The following is a 16,411-nucleotide window of genomic DNA, read 5'->3' on the forward strand; positions in this document are numbered from 1 at the left end:
GGAAAGATTCAGACCTCAGAAATGTGATTCAAGAGTGCCATCTCGCTGATCTAAGGTCAAAGGTCAGGCATGGAGATAAGTACCCTAAGCAATGCTAACTGTTACTAAATGTATCATGTGGTTCTGCACAGACACTGCAATGCAGATAAATCCTTCTAATAATGGTAATTTCTGCGTTTATGAGCTGTTAGTAAGTGATTTATCATTCATGACACATTTGTTTGACCACATTGCGGGATTTGACAAGTTAAATACCTCAGGTGGTTTACATACCTACCTAGACTACCTCACCAGAGTGCTCCTTCCCGCTGTGTAACAAGATATACTTGACCCTTTAGAGTCATTTACACACAAATCAACATACTGTGAAGTAGAGGGTTGTGTTATACCCACACATACACACATCCTGTACCGATACACATACTTATACACACCTAGTGTATAGGACACATCTACACACAGTCACACACACGCAGGCATCCAGTGTTTGTATTAGAGAGAGTGAGAGAGAGAGAGAGAGAGAGAGAGAGAGAGAGAGAGAGAGAGAGAGAGAGAGGGAGAGGGAGAGGGAGAGGGAGAGGGAGAGGGAGAGGGAGAGGGAGAGGGAGAGAGAGAGAGAGAGAGAGAGAGAGAGAGAGAGAGAGAGAGAGAGAGAGAGAGAGAGAGAGAGAGAGAGAGAGAGAGAGAGAGAGGAAGAGCTTGTCACTCTGAATCAAACCCAAATGTGTGCAAACATGACTAAGGACTTTATTAACCAAATCATTTTCCCTGTAATATCCACAAATAAAAGTGATCTCTTTATATGTATTCACATTGTTTCATTTCAATAGTGTGACAAAAAAAAAGGATTTTCTTTTTGGATTTCCAGCCTTTCTTATTAATTGTCATTTGATCAGTCGCCATGCAGTCATCGGAAAGGTTAAAAATCGAAGCATTGGAACTAGACAGGTGGGACTGTAACGGACACAGACCCACTTCACTGCAGTTCTCTTCCTTGGCTCCTCCCTTTTTTTGAAAAAACGTCAGCTACCCAATCATTGTTGTGATCACACTGCGACATACAAAAAAGAAATAAATTAAGAAAGCGTTGTCCTCCTGCCGAGAGCTCCAGTCCTTTTCTTTTCCTCGCTCTTGTTTTTAGATGTTTTTTTTTATTTTTTATATAATAATAATAATGACTATAATTATCCTCGATATAAATTCAATAGTATTTTTCTCTGTCAAATTTAAATAAATCATTTTGGCAATCTTCATATGGTGACATTTTTAATAAAAGAATACTCGCATAGAAAATAAAACTGTGAGAAATCAAAACAGCCAGGAGAAGAAGGGAACAAAAGGAAAGACAGAAAGCAACAGAGAGAACCAGGCAGAAAGAAAGGAAGAGAGCAAGAATGAAAGAGAGAAAGAGAGAAATAAGAGAGAAAAGATAGAAAGAATAGAGAGGATCGAAGAAACTCATCCACTGGAGTTCAGAAATAGATCTATGTACAACATCAGTTGTTGCCCAAAAATGTCCATATCCATTGTCCAGTGTCCTGGTAACTGCAGTAGTTCAGTAGTTCAGAGAGTATGGGCGTACGCCTGCTGTTATACCAGTGTGTAGGACTTGGCGTAAGGGTTGTTGCTCTGTTTTAGGTGTCCTCTGGAGTCCAGCAGCGACTCCTGTGAGCTGCTGAGCTTGGCTGCCTGGGCCTGGGCTAGGTCTCCTCCAGCCTCCCTCTGGGCTTCCCTGGGGGGCTCTCTCTGGGGCAGCGTGGAGGCAGTCCCTGGCTGCCACTGCTGCACCTCCCGCGGAGAGGGCACCTCCATGGGGGTAGGCTCCAGGGGAGGGGGCCTCTTCAGGGTGCGGCTCCTCTGGGGCTCCAGGCACACCTGGCCCAGCGCCCCTCCTCCTCCTCCTCCTCCTCCTCCTCCTCCTCCACCGCCTCCCCCCTCCCCTCCGCTGGCGACGCTGCTGGCGCTGGCCGTGGCGCTGCTGCCCCCGGGCCGGGTGGACGCCGGGACGCCGCGGTTCAGAAGGAAATCCATGCGTAGGTAGGGCGGCAGGTGAACCAGCTCTCCTCCTGAGGAACACACAGGGGACACACACAAGCCAACTCATTTAGACCCAATACTCAATGATAGAGATAGCTCTTATGGTTCTCATGCTCTTATGGTTCTTCCCTTTGGAACCTATTTGGGTTTTTTTTCACAATGTATGCCTTCGTGTTTTGGCTACCCACAATGTTTGGGGATATCTCATTGTTATGATCAGTGACCTATGCACTTTTGTAAAGCTCTCTCTTGGAAGTCGCTTTGGATAAAAGCATCTGCTAAATTAATAAATGTAAATGTAAATAGTACTCAACAGCAGCACTATTTTGTTGGTCTGCAATGTCCTTATGGGCCTAATCCCAGTGAATCTAGGGTACAATACAATGTGTGCTGTTTGACATGACTGGAATCTGATGGGGAATGTAATTCCGGGATTTTGATAAGAGAATCTAATCTATATGTTCTTACTGACCCTGCGTAGAGATTCCATTTGGATTTGGAACGGCATCATTTCTCATGTTCACGGAGAGTGAGGATAAGTTATGAAACAATCCTGCCTATAATGACCTCATTGATTCACATTCAAATCTCTCATAAGAGTTTCTGGGACCGGCGCTGCTAACTCCAAATGTCCTCGTCTCCTCCTCTGTAGCTTTAGCCGAGGCAGGACGAGCGTTTAGATCTCATTTAGACCAAGTCTTTGGCAACAGGAAACTGAAATAACTGGAGTCGGTGGCTGACGTAATTCCAGTGTGCATTTAGTTAATGATACTGCAGCATTTAAGAAGCCCTCCCAGTGAACTAGGCGGTGAGGCTTTCTACACAAGTGTTGACCAGGAGTGAGAGAGAGAATTAGAGAAAGATGTGCACACACTCACATTATGTACACACCAGCGAACACGCGCACACACCCTTTTGTAAACGTATCTCCTGCACTGAATAAATTACACATTTAACTTAGGAAATTAGCTCCTCACAAAAAAGGGTCTGGTTTCAGGATGTCCAAGTAAAGATTTAACACTTGATTAGAAGTGGAGGCCTGTATTGTTCTGGCTAATGCAAAAGCAGATCCTGTCTTTGCATTCAACTCTCACAGGCAGATGAGAAGCCTTGAATGGGGTGGCTTTTCAATAACCCTCATGCGTGCACACTCACACACATCAACCTTAAAGTCACACCAAAGTGGAGGTCGTGGAGCTTGCTATAGATTCAATCCCACCAGTGACCTTGGTGACTGAACCTATAGTTCACTAGGAACATGAATAATTTATCGTGTATATAATAGGCTTTATTAAAACCAGTAAAGATGATGAATGACCAGCAGTTTTAATTGAATTAAATATAGATTTAGGCTTTCTTCAGGATCTCATTAAGCATTTATTTCTCTTTCTGGACGAGTGTGTTAACAGTGTCTTCAAAGGCCAGTCAAGCTGTAGGAGAAGGTGACGTTTTCATTTCCTCTTTTTTTAGCTCTCCCATAAGACACAATTTATGACATCACAGGTTTACTGGTCTATCACATGTTGACTCTGGACAGTTCCCCGACTATTACTGGTGTTGCTGTAAATGTTTATTACCTCGGCGTTCAAGAACACTCTCAGTAATAGGACAGGCTATTTACGAGAGGTCAACCCCCATTCCGCAGCCACCGAGCTTGCAAAAGCAAACATACTTCAAACATACCATTCCAGTCCCAACCGTCCAGTCACACATCCTCTCTCTCACCCACACTCATGTGACACAGTTTCCCGTCCCCTCCCTGCCGCGTTTGACAGACAGGTTGTCCCCAGGTCAGAGGTTTGATGCTAGATGGGGAGCAGGGGCCAGGTGGGGCCCAGTGATCGTCTGTCAATCAAGTTGCCTCAGGTCAAGGTCTTGAGCTCAACAGACAGCGGGATGATGTTACCATACTTTAGGTGTTGCCAGTGTACCTCACCTCAGTGTTGTGGTACCACTTTTCAGACTTTTCTAATAATAATAAAAAGAAATATATATTAAAAAAATTCTAATCTGGCACAGAGTATTCTGTCCGTAGATAAAAACAGCCCATCCGTTCATTCTTGCAATGCATTCCCCCCCCCACGAACTAACACAGGCCAGACCAAGAATGTTGTCTTTGTATCTGCCACAATAGAGCTGATTAGTACAGTTCAGTCCAGACAAGCGGTCTACAACAGCGACCCGCAGACTCTCCGCCACGTCTCCTGTCTGCGTCTCCTGTCTGCGTCTCCTGTCTGCGTCTCCTGTCTGCGTCTCCTGTCTGCGTCTCCATCTCCCCGCTGCTCGATGAAAGCGACACGGAGGCTGGTGGGGCGCTGACGGGGCCGACTGCGGCGGCGGCGTCTGCAAAGGCTGACGTGGCGTTGATCGCTCGCTCATTGTGTTTCTAAAGTGCTGTTTTGTATTGACAGACGATAGCAGTAGATGAGGCTGACAGATAGCCCTCGACTTGAACTCGACAGCAGGTCTAAGGTCTCTTCCCCGCTGACGACTGATGGCAGCTGGCCCGCGGGCCCCCAGATCAATTGATAATGCGGTCTGAAACTGAAGACCTGCTAACGATACCTTAAACCCAGCCTGTTCCCAGGTCTCACCATAACCCCTGGGGCGCGGACACCTCCGAGACCTCGCCCACAGCGGCCCAGACCGACAACACAACCAGATCAGGGGATGCTGACAGAAATGTACACAGTGTGTGTGTGTGTGTGTGTGTGTGGACCGCCGTCTGTCCACGCGCTATGTCAAACGAAGTAATGAATCCGGAGGGGAGGGGAGATGAGTGCTGTGTGTGGGGTCAAGTGAGGCGAGGGGGGAGGAGTGGGGGAGGAGTGCGTTCCCCCTGGTCTACGACCCGTATGTGCAGACGCAGCACAACAGAGCACTGAGGGTGATTACTACTGAGAACCCTTTTACTTAGTTCTAATAACACTCTGTATTTCATCGAGACCCTGCAGCCAGTCCAGAGGGATGCTTGCTCAGGAAGCAGCTATATCTCATGATCATTATCATTACTTGCGTTGGCCACTTGGTAATGTGCTGTGCTAAATTGTGACCATGAAAGTTTTAACAGGCCCTGAGATCCCCACTCTCTGCTCCTGCTTGGGACCTAATTAGAACACAGACACGGTCTAACATGTCACAGAATGAATGGGGTTCAGACAGCATGTGGAACCAAAACAGTGTGTTTGTATGTATGTATGTGCGTGTGTGTGTGTGTTGTGGGAGATCTCTCTTTCCACTCTGCTGACTAGACGAATACAATACTACTCCCAGAGCTTCAATCGAAACCACACCGTCGGTGGGGACAGGACTTCACTCCACATGGAACTTGTATTCGTGTGTGTGTGTGTGCAGGCTCACCCGGTCTGTGGGCCTTGGGCACGGCCATGTTCATGACGCGGCTGACGTCCTGGGGCTTGGGCGGCGAGGCGGTGAAGCGGCAGATGCCCGACTCGGAGGGCGTGCTGGACGCCAGGCTGTCCGTGTAGTCGTTGGTGCCCGCCGTCATCTGCTCCGAGGACGTGTCGGAGATGAAGCACTCGGTGATGGTGAACTTGGCGTGGCGCAGCTGCTCCTCCATCTTGGCGTGCTCGTAGGCCCGCGCCAGCTCCTCGTATGTGGAGGAGGCGCTCTCCGTGGAGACCATGCTGCTCCGCGCCCGGTCTGAGGAGACAGGTACACACACACACACACAGGTACACACACACACACAGACAAACACACACAGAAACACACACACACAGAAACAGAGACACACGCACACACCATCATTCTCTGTGTACAATATGCAATCTAAGGTATTGTTGTTTGTACCATCGCTAATACAAATCGACAACAGTGTATCCACACTTCTATCAAATTTCTCATCATCTATGTTGTTGTGTTAGATCCCTCTACATTGCCTGCAGGGACTCTAAGTGCCTCCCTGAGGCGTGGCAGCTGGGCTGTGTTAGTTAGTGTGCGTCGGTAGAAGCAGCACCTGTGTCCTGAGAGGGGCTGACGCTGTAGCTGTCGCTCTCCTTGTCCACAGAGCCGGTGGCGCGCGGCGTGGGCAGCCGCCAGTCGGTGGTCAGAGTGTGGGAGGAGCTAGGGGGGTTGGGCCGGTTCAGGGTCCACTGGCTGGCGTAGCGGCTCCGGGCAGCAGCGGGGCCCGCTTTGGCCGTGCGGCGGTGCGGCGGGTCTGGGGTCGAGGGAGGGGGAAGAGGGGAAAGGTCGTCAGGCCTAACTTGGTGCTAAGGGCCAAGTTCTGTGATTGCACTGCATGTGTTCAACAGGCTCGCCGTTTAATCCTCACTTGGAACCTTCCGTTTCCTGTCACGGCAAATATCACAATACCTCCATATCCAATATCACAATCAACAAATAGGACGTGACAATAGGTGAGACATGATCACTCCAAGCCAATCCCGGCTCCAAATATCATCACACAGACATTTAGAAATAGTATCATATTCAGTGTGACCCAGACAGCTATCCTACTGGGCTATGCACCGCTGGGCCAAATCAGAGAAGACTCATTGGAGGGACGTGATTGGGTGTGGACAGAGAAGAATGGTCTGTGTAACTGTAGTAGGGCAGAGGGGGTATAATTCCATAGATGATGGAGGGAGTGTGTGTGTGTGTATGTGTGTGTGCCCAGCATGGGGGATCTGGCTGAGTCAGCTGATAAGCTTCAGGCCTGGCTGGTCAGCCTGAATGGGCCAATCAGCTACTCTGTCAGGTGGATCCAGACACCTACCTAGTCTTCATTAGTTCAGCTCTACGGGAGCAGGGGGAGAGAGAGAACGAGAGAGGCAGGGAGAGAAAGGGAGGCAGAGAGGGGGATAGAGCGAGAGGCAGAGGGAGAGAGGCAGTGGCAGAGAGATGCAGAGACAGAGGCAGAGAGAGAGAGAGACTCAGAGAGGCGAGGCAGAGGGGAACAATGGGTGAACGTCAACCGAAACCTATCAAAGCCATTAACCATTGCTTTATCTTAATCAGTTGAGTGCATTCCAGCCAGCAACTGTGAACAGCCAGGGGCATTGGAGATCACATACACACTGACTCAGTAAAAACAGTATGTGGGTTCTGGACCAGGTGAGTGTGGTTGAGGTCAGAGCGGGTCACAATAAGAAGAGGTATCTCACTGGTTCCAGGCCTGGCGTCGGACACGTCCACCAGGGGGCCGGTGGCCTGGGACAGGGACTGGTAGTGGACCGTGTGGGTCACGGTGGAGGACTTCTGCTTGGACGTCTCCCCAAAGTCATTGTCGGTCAGCAGCACTGTGGACCTGTCGTCTGAGCGAAGGACGAGGGGAAGAGAGTTGGGGTGTGTGTGTGTGTGTGGGGGGGAGGGAGGGAGGGGGGGATGAAGTGAAAAGGGGAGGAGAGGAAAGGCAGAGAGGGAACAAAAGACGGGGAGGAGAGAAAGGCAAAAAGGACAGGAAGTCAGTACAGTTTGAACGAAACGACACCAGACGAAGTACAGGGCAAACAAATCTGTTTCAGAAAAGAAGAACTATCCTTGTCAACATGATTTACTGCTTGAAGATGATTCGGCTGCGCCAACTGAGTTCCAAACAGTGTCAGTGTGCACAGGGTTTCCCTGGGTCTGGAGCAGGGGCTGTCTTACCGATGGTCTCCATGGTGTCTCTCTCCTCGATGAGCAGCTGAGCTCTGGGAATGTCGATGTGCATCCTCAGGGTCTGCTGCTGCTTGTTCACCGTGTCCGGGGTCCGCGTGTTCTTACTGGGAGACAAGTTTGGACTGATTTAAAACAAGTTTAGACGGATAAAACCCCCCGAATAGAAACACTTGATGGGTGATGGAAACCCGTAGCACTGGAATGCACTTGAATGACAGAAATATGGAATAGTTTGAACAATGTTGTTTTCTCATCTTCTATTGCTCGATTGAATATGCAGCTTTATTGACGTCAAGGGATGTGACACAGGTCAGGGTGTGTCCTCTGTGTAATACATCTGGGGGTTGAGAGGGAAGGTTGGATGTAGATGCGGGGGCATGCCTGCTAACCTACCTCATCAGCATCTCGGCCAGGCTCTTTGCATCTGTAAAGTCAGCGGACAGCCAGTTAGCACCACCCAGCAAAGGGCCACGACATACAGCAGGGAAACCGGAAGTACAAACCGAAGCTGTTTATGCGGCACAGCACAGAGAAAAGTGCTGCGAGGAGATGGATTTGGGAAATCTTAATAGGGTCGGACAATACTAAGTTGTTTAAGTGATAGCCTCTTAATTACACGAGCAAAGTCAATATGATAGCTTTTGTCGGAGGGGCCCTGCATGCTTTCATTGATCCTTGCTCACTCAGGTGTACAGAGATTTTAATTACCAATTAGTTTTCAAAACGATGTCCAAGCTCTTTGTGAGGTTGCGAGCTCCTCTGTGGAGGTGCCGGTGTGTGTAATGTGTGTGTACGTGCGCCCGTGTTCATATCTCGGCCTCTCTTCAACGGCATATCAGCACCATACTGTATGTGTGTGACGTCTGTATAGTGGGATGAAAAATGGGCGTACATAGTCCGAGTCCATACACGTTTACACATGGTTACCAGAGTGTGTGCGCGCGTGCGCGCGCATGTGTGTGTACACCGACGGCGTGTGCGTGACTCACCGCGTAGCCTCTTCAGCCTCTGTTCCCGCCTCCTCCTCTTCAGCACCATGAAGAGGATGAAGACCAGGACGCCGGCCACCAGGAGGCTGGTGATGGTCACCATCATCTTCAGGCTGCCTCTCCCGGACATGTTGTCCGAGATGGGGTCCACCGTCTTCAGCAGGGGGGGAATGGTACCTGAGGAGGCAGAGAAGCACCGCACGGCTCCCGTATGAACCACGGCCGGAAGTCTGTCGTATGGACGATCTGGACGAGCTCGAAGCCGTTTATAATGCGGGTCATTGACGACGCAAACGACCTTTTACTGTATCTCGTGTACTGCACGGTATGATGAGAAAGTTCTATTCGATCGTGCTTTGCGGCAGTGTTTGGATACAGCCATTCCAGTGTTAGTATGCTTTACAGTGCAAAAACGTTTCATGTAAATCGACCCTTTTCTTAAGTTCGGGATTTCAATCGAAGCACGTCGAACATGTCTGCCTGTGCACACGGTTTCAGGTCCAGTCACGGGTGCACTGTTTGGGAGTCCTGTTGTGTTCAGAGTCTCCAGTCAACACAATGAGCGGTGCTCTAGGGCAGCTAGCTGCACCATGGGACACCAGCCCGCTGCCTGCCGTTTGACCTTTAACTCAACTGAAAACACACTCAAACACACTCCTGAGGAGGTCCTACGGAGCCCTTTGGAGCCTTACCAGATCAAAACAGAGAAACGGACCACACATTCTAGATGTTTCTATTTGGCTCCACACAGAGTCCACCATGCACTTCGTTGACAATGAAAGTCGACACTGGAAGCAGAGTTGGACTTACTTCCATCGGCGTTCAGCGTGGCGAAGGTGATCTTCTTGTCTGCGGAGCCGGCGCTGTTGGTGACCTTCATCTGCAGTTCGTACCACGTGGCCTCCTGCAGGTCATACAGGATGTAGCTCTTGGTCAGCGAGGTGCGCTGGGCCGTGGTCCACACCGCCGTGTCCACGGGGCGGTACTCCAACGTGAAGGAGGTGATTGGACAGCCGCCGTTGTTCCAGCCAATCAGGTTGAGCCGCACGCGGGTGGAGTTGATGCTTGCGAAGAGTTCGTGTTCTTTGGCGAACTGAGGTTCTGGGAAGACGAAGGGATAAAAGGATATGAACGTTTCCCAAATACAGAATAAAAGATGTAAAATTAAATATTTTAATATGAATTGACATGATAAAAATTGCAATATTTCACAGAGCTACAGTACTGTGCCAAATAAAGCCACATGAGAGAGTGATTACTGTTGCTGTGCAGTGGCACAGTGTGTATTTGTGTTACCCTGGCTGCTTTGCATTAGCAAAGACTGTACAGTGGGGTTGACAAGCTTCAAGTACTACCTTTCCCATGAGTCTTTGCTTCAATGATCTCGCTGATGCGTCCGGGGCCCACGCCGTTCTGGGCCGTCAAGGTGAACTTGTACCAGGTGCCACACTTGAGGTTCTCCAGACGGTAGGAGCGCTCGCTAGGGCTGATGGGATAGCTGCCCCACTGCTCGCTGTTGTCCTCTGAGTACTGGAGGATGTAGCCTGGAGAGAGAGGGTGACACAGGGATGGGGAGAGAGATGAACAAGATAGTTGGGGAGAGCGGGGGAAATGGACAGAGAAAGAAAGAGAGAGAGAAGCACTGTGTTGATAACCCGTGTATAGTCACTGACAGCATTCTCACTAAGGGACTAAAGTACTGAAAGTGTCGTAACAGAAAACTTTGTGACTGAGCAGGAACATCGCTTCCCTCTCAGTGTCTAATCTCAGAAAACACACTCGAGGACAATCCCCCAAAACAAGCAATATTACTGTAGCATCCGTCCCCAAACATATTACACACAAAACCAATCATGGACACCCTGATCTACAAAGTCTAAGAGGCCAGAGGCGTTGTTTTATGTCCTTGTGATTACCCGCTATGATGAATCACCCCAGCCAGCCCTCCTCTGACCAGTCCCTCGTCTTGACGGAGTGCTTTAATCTTCCACTTGAACCCACCTAATCTTCTCTCTTCCTTTTTAATCTGTTCCCCCTCTCCTCCGCTGCCCTACCCCTCTGCTCAGCGCCGTGGACTGCTCTGTCGTAGCTAACGAGGATGAGGAGAGGGACTAACTTCTAGGACCGGTCCCATCAACGGGTGTCAAAGTTGTCCCAAAGTGTAAGTGTGTCTATTGGTCGGTGTCTTGTTGCGTGTCTTTGGCGACAGACCAATGCACCGGGGGAAATTTGTTTGAACCAGGGTTAGGGTTATTGATCTGCATGTGAGTCTAAATACACATTTGTATGTGTATTTAGTAAGATAAGACACATTGGGATGGTGCTGTAAAGATCAATCGATTCTCCCTGAAATGCCATTGTGTTCCTGTGTGTTTGAGTCTGGGTGTGCCTGTGTGTGTGTGTGTTTGTATGTGTGCGTGTGTGTGTGTGTGTGTGCGTGTGTGTTCATGTGTCTCACCTCTGATGGAGCTCCCTCCGTTGTCTCCCGGTATCCAGGACAAAGTGATTGATGTGGTGGTTGTCTTGGTAACGGTGAGGCGGGGCTGGTCTGGGGGAACTGAGGGAGAGAGGAGGTTCACAGAGTTGTTTGCTATGTCCTTCAACCAAACAATAAAAAAAGCAACTCTGGTTACAGAAAAGCTTCTTCTGACCAGAAGCTTTCCGGAAAAAGCCTTTCCCAGCGTGTCTTGTACCTTGAACCTGCAGGTTGAGTGTAATCTCATCAGAGCCCCAGTTGTTGCTTGCCACACAGCTGTAGTTCCCAGAATCCTCGGCTTTCACTGTCCGAATAATGAAACTGCCGTTGCCATGGACACTGCGTCGTCCATCCACCAGAACCGGGGTAGGGGTTCCATTGGTGCTGAGAAAAAGAGAGAGAGAGAGACAGAGAGAGAGAGAGAGAGAGAGAGAGAGAGAGAGAGAGAGAGAGAGAGAGAGAGAGAGAGAGAGAGAGAGAGAGAGAGAGAGAGAGAGAGAGAGAGAGAGAGAAAGAAGATGAGAGTGAAACAGAGAGCAAGAGAAGGTGAGTGAGAGAGATGGAGAGATTTAGGTGTTAGAAACAAACAAACAAACAAAAGATACGTGGGCTGAATATAATATATCCATCGACCATATTCTAAAATACACAAATTGTTGCCCCCTTAACTGTTGAAATGAGGATCCAAATATTACAGAATGACATGTCACTTACTTTCCTTTGAGCCACTTTATGGTGGGTGGAGGGTCGCCCACAGCCTTGCAGGGCAGGACAATGTCTTTCATCCAGGGGGTGGTCACTGTGCCGTTAAAGGTTAGGATCCGAGCAGGAGCTAAACACACACACACACACACATTCAAGTGATCACACACATTTAGGTGAGCACATGTTCACACACGACAGCAATCAGACTGATCTATCCCTTTTAGAAACAGTAACCTGTCACGGGTCCTGCTGGACATCCCATAATTGTATACCTTTGGCCAGGGGTTCCACGGTGATCTTCTCACTGTTGTTACCGTGGCCGGCTGCTGTCACAGCAACCACCCAGATGCTGTACTGTCTGTTGCGGGCCAAATTTGGTATCCTGCAGAAATACATGTCCGGAGAAGCCTCAAACTCACTCATCACCTGGAGAGGAGCGACGGGGAGGGAGAGGAGAAAGAGGGAGAGAGCGAGAGTGAGAAGAGAGAGAAAAAAGAACGTTTCAAACGCACAGCCGGTGAAGCCTGGCTTAAACAAGGTTTCCGGAGCACAAATGAGTACGGAGCTGCATATCTGTGCATGTACTGCAGTGTGCTCGGGTCGTACCATGGGGTGCAGGTTGGAGCAGAACACTATGTACTTCCTGATGATGCCGTTGAGTTTGAGAGGAGGAAGCCAGGAGACGAACACCACAGAGCTGGTGGAGGCTGCAGCCTTCACACCTGCAGGGGCACCAGGAACTGCGGGGGGGGGGGCGGTACAGTCACTTATACAGCCCTTCATTGGGGTTCGTATTCATGTAAACATGATTGACTTTTACATGTAAGTTATAATTTGTTTTCATTGTATTGATTCAAGGTGTCATATATAAAGTTGTTATGTGTATATATAATGATGTCATACTGTCTAAAGATGCTTCACTGCATATGGGAGCGTTGAACATTATCGATATGAGTAGATACAAAGAACAATAGCATGATTATCCCGAATGCATCACATTCATTTCATGTGTGTGTGTGTGTATGTGTGTATGTATGTGTGTGTGTATGTGCGTGTATGTGTGTGTGTGTGTGTATGTGCGTGTGTGTATGTGTGTGTGTGTGTGTCTCACCGTCCTCCTTGGTCCTGGTGAAGATCTGCTCGCTGCGGACGCCGTCTCCAGCCCTGGTGAAGGCCAGCACCTGGATGCTGTAGTTGGTGTACTTCTCCAGACCGTCCAGCTCCAGTGACGGCTGGCCGGTCGTAACGTTCCTGATCTCACCCAGCTCTGAGAGAACACACACACACACACTTATCTTATTTTGATGTTGATGTTTTACTAATACTGTATGAACAGTATTTTTCCTCCATGAAAAGGATTGGTCTGATAGCTGGTTTGTGTAGAACACAGGGTGTTTCTGGTCGGCTGCTGTGTTTCCTTGGCCCTGTCCTTGACTCTGTGTCCTGGGCTGGAGCCCATGACCCTCACACACTTCTGACTGTGAATTATTGATGGGGCTGCACCAGGCTGCACCAGGCTGCTGGCTGGGGCTCTGCCACTGGGCCTGGGCCTGGGGCTGGGCCTGGGGCTGGGCCTGGGGCATTGGCTGGGGCTGGGCCTGGGCTGGGGCTGGGGCTGGGCCTGGGCCTGGGCCTGGGCTGGGGCATTGGCTGGGGCTGGGCCTGGGCTGGGGCATTGGCTGGGGCTGGGCCTGGGCCTGGGCTGGGGCATTGGCTGGGGCTGGGCATGGGTTGGGGCTTGAGCAGAGAGCTCACTTTATACCTCTGTCTATCAACACCATGTTTTGCACAATCAAACTATTTTCGATCAATATCTATTATTTATATACCAACGTTGACAAAACAAAATGTAAAACCAGCTCCTTTCCAGCGGAATCTTTTCTTGTAGCAACCATGCACTCGACTGCCTAGTGATACATTAAAACAGAGCCATAGCAACACCTAGTGATGAAAGAGGGTACAGGCAAGAAAATGCCAGAATCCATGGAGAGAGGTGTCTCCATGCAGGTGTGTGTCGTGAGGCCTCACCTCCATCAGGCAGGTTGGCCCAGTAGATGACTCTGTATCCCTGCAGGTTTCCGTTGAGGGCCTCCTTGGGGAGGGGCAGCCAGGACAGAGAGATGACCTCCGGAGACTTGGCGGTGGCCAGGACATTCTCAGGGGGCCGAGAGGGCACTGCCAGGGGACAGGAGAGGACGGCAGGGGATGATGGGGGAGAAACAGCATGACAACACCATCTACTGGCTGATCCTAGTACTGTGTGTAAGGAAAAAAAAGCTATTTTCCCCCAAAAAAGTATATAGATACACAATAGGACTGTAGTTTAACTATATATCCACAAGATGGCAGTCTGCCCATATTGCATGTGTGTTTTATCTTACGGTGAAATGAGTTTAACAACAGAGGATTTCATGTTGTTTACACACACAGAGAGATACACACACATCACACCCCCTACCACCCCCACCCTCACCCCCCCCTCCCCACGGCGCTCACCGTCCTCCAGGGTCTTGGTGACCACCTGCTGGGAGGAGGGCCCCGTGCCGGCCCGGTTGGCTGCCTGGACCACCACGCTGTACTGGGTGAACTTGCGGAGGTTGTCCAGGACGAGGCTCTCGCTGGTGTCCCCTGTGGAGTCCATGCTGATGATGGTGAACTGGTGGCTGCCCCCCGGGCTGTACTCCCGGAAGCCCACCTGGTAGCCCCGGATCACCCCGTTCTGCAGGTACCTCTGGGGGGGCTGGGGCAGGAGGGCGGAGGAGGGCGGAGGAGGTCAGGTGGGGGCATTAGAGCATGTCACGTGAGTGTAGCAACGAAAGGTGGTTTGGAACTAACTGGCAAATTTCCTAATCTCATCATTTTTTCCCCTCCATCGGAAAATGAGCGATTTGATCTGACAGGATGAGTCGTGAGACAGAGAGGCACATGATTCTACCTGTCCAGTTAATCCCATGTTGTCTTCGGCATTATAAAGGTAAGGATGTTTCTTTAGTATTCCAGTGCAGCCATGCTCGTAATGAGATAAGTCATATCGTGCTAATGACTGATAATCATAATAGTAGGCAATCCTTGGGGGGAATCTGTGGGTAAAGTACACTGTAACTTACCTTCCAGGTGACTTTGATGCTCTGAGGGGAGGTGGCCTCCAGTTGGACATCCTGTGGAGGGCCGTCAGGGGCTACAAAACAAAGAAATAATTTTTTTTCTGACACCTACGTGGAAATCAACCTGCCAATAGACCGCATTCTGAAAATTCTCCACCAGGGGGCGACGGAGACTTAAAAAAACCTTGTCACTATCCTGAGAAGACCGGTAAACTCAGGCATCGAGGAAGTCTTCGAATGAGTAAACACAAGTCAATTTTGTAATAAACTCTTATATGCAGATGTAAACAGGTATAAAGCAAGCTGGAAGCAGGATAGGATCTGGTTTCAAAGCTGCCCTCCTGCCACGCTGAAGAGGCCCAGCTCACCTGCTTCGTCTGTGGTGATGGTGAGCTCGTTGCTGGGGTCGCTGTTGCCGATGGTGTTTTTAGCCACCATGCGGATGTTGTAGGTGGAGGAGGGATGGAGGTCGATGATGGTGGCCTGGTTGAGTTGAGGAGACACATCTTTGGTCACCTGGGCTGAGAGCCAGGAGGCTGGGGACAGAGGGACAGAGGGACAGAGAGACAGAGGGACAGAGGGACAGAGGGACATAGAGACAGAGGGACAGAGGGACAGAGGGACAGAGGGACAGAGGGACAGAGAGACAGAGGGACAGAGACAGAGAGACAGAGGGACAGAGAGACAGAGAGACAGAGGGACAGAGGGACAGAGGGACAGAGAGACAGAGAGACAGAGGGACAGAGAGACAGAGGGACAGAGGGACAGAGGGACAGAGAGACAGAGGGACAGAGGGACAGAGAGACAGAGGGACAGAGAGACAGAGGGACAGAGGGACAGAGGGACAGAGAGACAGAGAGACAGAGGGACAGAGGGACAGAGAGACAGAGGGACAGAGGGACAGAGAGACAGAGAGACAGAGGGACAGAGGGACAGAGGGACAGAGGGACAGAGGGACAGAGGGACAGAGAGACAGAGAGACAGAGGGACAGAGGGACAGAGGGACAGCACGGGGACAGAAACACTACTGTTAGCATAGACGTCAGAGGTCCAACGTGTCAAGACGCACAACCTACAAATGTTTCTACAGTAGGGAGCCCTACCTGCAATGAACACATTCTTAGACATGAGGTCATACTAATGAACGTACATGAAGATTCATCCAGTTTCTTTTACTCCATTTCATTCCTTCAATTCGAGCCCAAATAACTCAACAATATGCACACATACTGGACACGCATCCTGTCTCAACTCTGACCTGATTTGTTCTTGCACTCGATGTCATATCCTGTGATGGGGCTGTTGCCGTCGAAGCCCATGGTCCAGCGCAGGGCGATGGTGCGGTCCCTCACCTCTCGGATCTCCACTTCGGGAGGGTCCGGGGCCTCTGAAACAGGGTGGATGAAGGGATGGTTAAAGGTTAATCAGAGGTTTTTGAAGGTTAGGTTTTGACCTGAAAAAGGGATGAGAGAAGAGAG

At 50.0% G+C, this 16,411-nt stretch overlaps 1 protein-coding gene across 1 annotated transcript in view; it reads right to left on the bottom strand.

Annotated features, from left to right (window-relative positions):
• Positions 1–725: 725 nt before the first annotated feature.
• Positions 726–16,411, bottom strand: part of LOC134029329 (cell adhesion molecule DSCAM-like) — a 35,225-nt gene continuing 19,539 nt past the window's right edge. The window contains exons 10-29 of the mRNA XM_062473415.1: positions 16,192–16,320; positions 15,302–15,469; positions 14,937–15,007; positions 14,326–14,569; positions 13,858–14,004; positions 12,941–13,096; positions 12,436–12,569; positions 12,102–12,255; positions 11,839–11,956; positions 11,342–11,508; positions 11,107–11,205; positions 10,004–10,192; positions 9,459–9,749; positions 8,649–8,825; positions 8,053–8,083; positions 7,648–7,763; positions 7,164–7,313; positions 6,017–6,217; positions 5,398–5,700; positions 726–2,066 (exon numbers count right to left, since the gene is read on the bottom strand). Of these exons, the coding sequence (XP_062329399.1) occupies positions 1,591–2,066; positions 5,398–5,700; positions 6,017–6,217; positions 7,164–7,313; positions 7,648–7,763; positions 8,053–8,083; positions 8,649–8,825; positions 9,459–9,749; positions 10,004–10,192; positions 11,107–11,205; positions 11,342–11,508; positions 11,839–11,956; positions 12,102–12,255; positions 12,436–12,569; positions 12,941–13,096; positions 13,858–14,004; positions 14,326–14,569; positions 14,937–15,007; positions 15,302–15,469; positions 16,192–16,320 (3,521 nt within the window). The 3' untranslated portion in view covers positions 726–1,590. The remainder of the gene's footprint in view (positions 2,067–5,397; positions 5,701–6,016; positions 6,218–7,163; positions 7,314–7,647; positions 7,764–8,052; positions 8,084–8,648; positions 8,826–9,458; positions 9,750–10,003; positions 10,193–11,106; positions 11,206–11,341; positions 11,509–11,838; positions 11,957–12,101; positions 12,256–12,435; positions 12,570–12,940; positions 13,097–13,857; positions 14,005–14,325; positions 14,570–14,936; positions 15,008–15,301; positions 15,470–16,191; positions 16,321–16,411) is intronic.

The sequence above is a fragment of the Osmerus eperlanus genome, chromosome 11 (genome assembly GCF_963692335.1).
Source record: "Osmerus eperlanus chromosome 11, fOsmEpe2.1, whole genome shotgun sequence".
Lineage (NCBI taxonomy): Eukaryota > Metazoa > Chordata > Actinopteri > Osmeriformes > Osmeridae > Osmerus > Osmerus eperlanus.